The sequence below is a fragment of the Olea europaea genome, chromosome 14 (genome assembly GCF_002742605.1).
Source record: "Olea europaea var. sylvestris chromosome 14, O_europaea_v1, whole genome shotgun sequence".
NCBI lineage: Eukaryota > Viridiplantae > Streptophyta > Magnoliopsida > Lamiales > Oleaceae > Olea > Olea europaea.
The window spans coordinates 17,033,654-17,040,617 of record NC_036250.1 but is presented as its reverse complement, the minus strand read 5'-3'; the positions used below and the strand labels follow the sequence as shown (position 1 = coordinate 17,040,617).

Here is a 6,964-nt window from a genome sequence, read left to right as displayed (position 1 = left end):
CCCTCCCCCCCCCCCCCCCCCCCCTCTTTTCTCTATTTTTTATTCTTCAAGGATAAAGTCCAGATGTTTTAGAGTAGCAAATCCGCTTTTCAGTTAAATCACATCTACTAATTATTTTCTCACTTCTATAACTTTCTCACTAACATATACATTTTTTCCATTAAAATTTCATAAAGAGAGAATCATGACAACAAAAATAAGAAATGAAAATACAGTTTTCATATTTTGAAAACCAAAGAGCAGCTTGTTTTATTTTCTCAGGTTTGAAATTTGATCTTTTAATGAAATAAAAGACGAGATTGACAGTGGGTTTCCAAACTAGCATCCTTGGTGAAGCAAATTACATTAATCGGTTTATTTATTTTTCTGCAACAAATTAAAGTTAATGGTTCAGCCATTAGTATCGTAAACAAATATGGTAACCTGATTTTCGATTACATATAAAAAAAATAGCTTTGAGTGGATAAGAGATGAGATGTATAGCCATTTCCTAATTCCTGATTAGTATTATGCATTCCACATAATTACAAATAAACATTTATAAACTGTGTACCTCAGCATTGCACAATGTGCAGAATAAAGCATCTTCCTCACCATTTTGCTCTGGTAGATGATCTTCATCTTTACGGCAATCCTCCTTCACAAGACAACAACAGAGAAAGCCTCCAATTTTTGAACAACACCCTGCATCATGCCTGTAAGATCTTCCTCCATTTTTTAATCCCATCTTGCTTGGCTCCTCAGTGGTAGATATATCTTATAAACACCATAAAGCTATCAATAAAACTTGGAAAAAATGCTGTAATATGGAAATTTCAAATCCAAATGGTCCAATAGGCTTCAGAAAAAAAAAAAAAAAAAAAAAACTTCAAATGCAGTCACATCATAATTCTTAGGGCATTTGTTCTAGTATCTAGTCCAGAAAGGTTCAACAGTGGTGCACTTGTAGAATGTTATAACTCATATTGAAAATACAGCAGATATTCTCAATGTTCCAATCAAGTCGTATTTTAATCATTTTAAGGATATTTTCATGTATAACATGGTTGAATTGATTACCAGGCACATTTGTTTCATTATGTGACCGATAAGTTGAAGACTTGTCGACTTCAATTAGAATTCCAGGATCAGCAGGATTAATAGCTGTGCACCTCGCGTAAAGTATAAATACAGACAGTGCCTGGAAATATTAATTGCACGAAATTAGAAGCAGTGAAGCTTCTGCAAAGAGGATCATGGCAGGATTCTGCAAAAATAACAAAAAGATTGAGCACAGATTGCACTTACCAGGAAGGAGTAAATGCCGGTCGCTAAGTACTCGTAGATATCTTTCCCAAGAAAAGGAGCAAAAAAAGCATAGAAAGCAACAGATAACAAGAAAAAAACTGTTATAGCCACAACCTGCATTGCAAAAGAAACAAACAGAAATAAATGGTAAGAATGGGCATGACAGGCTCAAATCTAAATGACTAATAGAAGAAAGAAGATTATTAAAATATTCTAACAATTTGACATAGAATAAACAATGAACTGGAATTCATGCTTTGAATTTATATAGTTGGGCCTCAAGAATTTCGAAGTGATGAAATTGATAGTATTACTCCCTTTAAAAGCATAAAAGCGGGAACAGATTCGACTATAAGATTTTATAAGAATTCTGTCTCAAACGGAATTCGCAGTGAGCAAACATATAATTAAGCAATTACAATGTCAAAACCAATTAGCTTTTACATTTAGGTGATCCGGAGCAAAACCCTCTTGAAGCAAAAAACTTATTCCATACAACACAAATATCAGCAGGAACATTTCTCAAAACTGTAAAATAGGAATAGTAGAGGACATAGAGGCCAAGCATTTCACCTTTGCACATAATCCATTAGTTTGTCAATTGTGAAAACAAAGCGAAAGATTCATCAAGATCAAGTTAACTTGATTTCAACCTAAGCTTGCTGGATCTCAAATAATTTCATACTTTGAGCAATAATAATATGTACCAGTTGCAACACTAGCTCGTCCAAGTATTCAAAATGCAATGTAAGAACATTTTCCCTTCCAATAATTATTACTTATTTTTCTAATTTCCATTTTTAAACTAACCAAGAAAGAAATATTACTACATTGTAAGCTAGACTCAAAAAAAGAAAAGAAAAAAGAATCCACATTTCGAAGTCAAATAGCCAAAATAAAATTTCAAAACTTCAACCGATTAGAATGAGAAGAAGGTGAAAACATCAAACCTGAAAGGAGTGAGCAGGGAGTTGCCATCCGTGACGCCTAGCCATTATCAACAACCAAGTGAAATCAACAATATTTACAGTTCAAATAACAAATTTTGACTAAACCCACTCAAGAAGAAGGATGAATGTGAATAACTGAACATATGGCTCAAAAAATAGTGGTTTGGTTATCAGTTACTCTCTCTATTTCTAGCATAATTACAGATGCATTATACTCAGATGAAGTACTTCATATATCAATGCTGACCCAGGTGCTAAGAATCCCGTGTAAGACGATCCATTAACTAGTTCAGAATTCTAGCCCTTCAGCAGTTCGATTTGTGAATCAAAAAGCCATGTGGAAAAAAGAAGAAGAAAAAGGGCTCTTTGCAACTGCTAATTTTTCACCTCAGCACACCCTTCGTTCTGTTCAGTGGAACGATAAATAGTGGACTCCACGTCATGAAAAGAGCCGGCTTCCCTTTGATGTTCTCTACTTTGGTCTCAAGGGTATTATGATTGGGCCAAAATTAACCAAAGAATGTACTTTATTCTTTTCTCAGAAAATAAAAAATAAAAATTATGAGTTGAGCTAAAATCAAATAGAGACGGGATGAGTCACAAAGAGTCGCACTCACCTGCAATCCAACTTCTCTCAACTAAACTCAAAACTTTCCTCAGTTTAAGTGTTTGGGTGCCTTCATCATTATCTCGATTCACACCTTATCAATACCAACTTCGATCACTGACTCATATTCTCATTTCTGATCTTGTCTATTTTATGATTATTATAATTTATTTCATGACATTAATCAACGGGATTAGATTTTTTCAAAACTTCTCTCTTAAACATCATTAAAAAGTGCAAATATCAACATCAACAAACAGGATGGACTATTAAACATTCTTTTCAACCCAGTCAAAAATCTATCATAACTAATTGATATAATCCATGGAAAAGTATCAGAGTTTGTTAGATGGCCCATATCAAGGAATGTACAAGTGAAAATTTTACCCTTTTAACAAAAAAGAAATAATAATAATAAGAAAAAGAAAAAGAAGAAGAAGAAGTTAACTAGGTTTAACAAGTAACGATCATAATTATTTGACCTTTCTTTATTGAATTAATAAGTCATTACATTTAATCATTTAATAAGTGAGAAAATGACAAAGTGATCATGTCTTAAGAAATCCGAATGGCTTGGTTAAATTAACACAATCCCATAAGCCAAATCATATTTTTTTTCAAGTCAATTTCTATAATAAAAACAAAATAATATGTTTCGTATTAATATCTAGACTCGACTCTAGATGATTAATAAAAGATTTGTGTGAGATATTTATCAGACATGCAGGAATGGAATATTGAACTCGATTATATAATTAGAATTTTAACTGAATTTTTTTCTTTCATATTATAATGTCCACATCATTAGACATAAAATTTTGTTTATTTATGATTTTATTGAAGTTGTATGCAATAATACTAACCATGTGCATTTCTAGGTAATTGTACTTGCCCTTTTCATTATATATATATAAATAATCTTGACCTACAGTCTAAATGAGCTGCCCTTAAGAACAAACTATTATTTAATTAAGTTTGGTTTCAAGACACTGGCTTGATTGGGAATTTTGCCTTCTTTTTATAATCTTTTAATATTTCAAGTACCACTGCATTAACATAGACAACATCTCGAATCTTATTTGTTTTTAGTTTACCAAAGACTTTTCATTGGAGTTTATGTTTGAACATCCCCCAATTTTTGGTATTTATACAACTTTCTAAAGTTGATTTGAATTGAATCTTAAAGACTCATAAGGAAAGCACGTAAATTCAATAGCTTGAAATCTTGAGTTTCCAAAGTTCTTGTTATGATCTCGTTGACTCGAGAAACAAATTTATATTAACATAGACATTTAAAGAGAGTTGCGAGTTTCCTTCTTGATATGTTTGTGTAGAGCATCGATTTCTGGGTATTGATTGAGATAAATTATGTTCTTGATAATAGATTCTTTTTGTACATAGAGTGCAAATAGTGTTGAAAGTGCTTGTAGAAAGTGGTTATATAGTATCTCAAAATGTTTATAAAGCATGTTTGTTAAAAGGGGGATTGAGCCTTTAATTGTTCATTTGTTAGACTTCCTTTTCACACCTAAACCGGTTCAACTGTTCATATAGCTGGTTTTATAAGTGGTATAGAAATGGGAAAGTGGCTTTTCAGTGTTATCCATATGTTCAAATCGGGGTACTTCTAAGTTTGGCCATGTCAACCAACCAATTTTCCACTTTAACCAAAAAAATTTGACGTTCACCACAAAAGCCTATTCTTGATTAAAAGACAAAAATACCCTTAAATGAGTTATACAATTACAAAAATAGAAATATGTTAAAAAGACAAAAATTCTTTTTTTGAGATTAAAATCCAAACACCTCTCAATTGAGATTTGAAAACGAAGTCACTCTTTTCATCAATTTACTTTAACACGATAAAAACTCTTTCATTTGTCATCCACTTCAACCTCAAAATTTCATAAACTTATCAGTTATCAACCTCAACAAAAATATTTCGTTAAATTTCAGTACTTTAATTAGGTAAGTATCTTTTTCTAGTATTTAATTTTGTTTTTCTTGAAGTCGTATATTTTTTTAAATAATAGAGAAAATAATATTAGAATCGAAGTTCAGGCCAGCACCGATTTAACGTCGGAACTCCAAACAGCCCGCAACGGACGAAGACGCCATTATGGTCTGTAACGGACCATAATGGTCCTTTATGGACCATAACGGACCATCTTGGTTCGTTACTGACCATATGATCCGGACCTAGACCATTTGGCTCGGACTGGCAATGGGTCAAATTTTTTATTTTTTTTATTTTCTGAATTTATTTGAATTTTTATGTTAAAAATGTAATTAAATTTGAAATAAATAATATATATATTAAGATAATTAACGAAATATTTAAAGATAAATTAAATGGAATTTTAATTCTTTTTCTTTTTTACTTAAATAAATGTTTAGTAATTACATATACGTTTCGATTACGGACCATATGGTCCGGACCCAGACCATTTGGCTCCGAACTAGCAATGGGTCAAACTTTTTTTTTCTGAATTTATTTTAATTTTTATGTTAAAAATGTAATTAAATTTAAAATAAATAATATATATATTAAGATAATTAACGAAATATTTAAAGATAAATTAAATGGAATTTTAATTTTTTTTTTTACTTAAATATATGTTTAGTAATTAAATATACGTTTCAAATAAATAATCGAAATAGAGTAATTAAATATAAAATAAATAATATACATTTTAAGACAATTAAAATAATTAATTATGGAAACAATTAATATAATTAATTGATGATTACTATGATGTCGCTGATAATTTTTAATTCATAATGCAGATATGGCAAAAGCATGTGTCATAATCTGTTACTTCGGCAAATTTCAAAGGAAAGAAAATGGTTAATGGGAATGGAAATGGACGAGTGAATGAGAAGCGGTTGCTACTATTTTGATAACAAAAAATAAATCGTTTACGAAAATGTACAATGAAATACAAAACATGCTTAATGTCAATTCCTCTCGATACGATACGGAATTGGAATTTTTATTTCAAAAGTATCCAACAATTTCAATTCCACCTTTGAAAGTTACTTCTGAAGTGCAAATAAAGCATCTAATTCAATTGAACCAAGGTTGAAAGACGACTCCTATTTGCGTAACTTTGTTGAAGAAAAATGTCCCCAAGGGTGAACACGAAGTTTTCGATGGAGAAGATCGTAACGAGAATGATTTTTGGGATATTATTGAGATTGCTCCTGAGGATGCTGTGGTTATTCCCGGGACAGTCGCTACTCGCCATGACGTCACTGTTACACAAAGGATTTACGAGGAAGTTGAAGACAACGAGTACGAAAGGTCATTTACAAATCGGGATTTGATTGTTTTATTCAAACAGAGACATGAGTCTGGTAGGAGTTCACATGCTGGGCTAATTACACGGTCTTCTAATTGTTCATATGTAGTTCCTGATAATGAAGATTTACATGTCGATCAATTGTTTGACACGAAAAGAGATTTGCAAAAAGTTGTGCACCGAATTGCAATGAAACATAATTTTGAGTTTAAGGTAAAAAAATCAAACAAGTCTATATACACAATTATTTGTGTGGACAACAATTGCAGTTGGCATTTGAGAGGAAAAAGGATGGACACAAATGAGTTCTTTGTAGTTCGCAAGTATGCACGAGAACATACTTGTTAAGTGGGTATTCATCAAAATGATCACAGGTAAACTCGATCATGGTTTACTGGTCGACAGATAACGCACAAGTTTCAGGACCCACGGACGATTTACAGACCTACAGATATTATCAATGACATCCGTCGGGAGTATGGGGTGGTTATGAGTTACTAAAAGCCTGAAAGGCTAAAGAATGTGCATTGGAAGATTTAATGGGTACGACAGAGGAGAGTTATGCTAAATTGGTCAGGTATTGCCACAACATGGTTAGAACTAATTTTGACTGGGCGTTTTTTATTGAAACTGATGGGCAGAATCGCTTTAAGTATTTTTTTTATGGCTCTTGGACAATGCATTAGAGGTTTTCGAAATGCGATGCGACCTCTAATTCTAGTTGATGGGAAGTTGATTATTGCTACATGTCAAGATGCCAACATCCAAAATTGCCCTCTTGCATTTGGCATTGTCGATGGAGAGACTGATCTAGCAAT

At 32.1% G+C, this 6,964-nt stretch overlaps 1 protein-coding gene across 1 annotated transcript in view; it reads right to left on the bottom strand.

Annotated features, from left to right (window-relative positions):
* LOC111409351 (protein S-acyltransferase 21-like) overlaps window positions 1-2,723 on the bottom strand; it is a 9,592-nt gene extending 6,869 nt beyond the window's left edge. The window contains exons 1-4 of the mRNA XM_023039408.1: window positions 2,238-2,723; window positions 1,288-1,401; window positions 1,060-1,180; window positions 554-756 (exon numbers count right to left, since the gene is read on the bottom strand). Of these exons, the coding sequence (XP_022895176.1) occupies window positions 554-756; window positions 1,060-1,180; window positions 1,288-1,401; window positions 2,238-2,282 (483 nt within the window). The 5' untranslated portion in view covers window positions 2,283-2,723. The remainder of the gene's footprint in view (window positions 1-553; window positions 757-1,059; window positions 1,181-1,287; window positions 1,402-2,237) is intronic.
* Window positions 2,724-6,964: the final 4,241 nt, after the last annotated feature.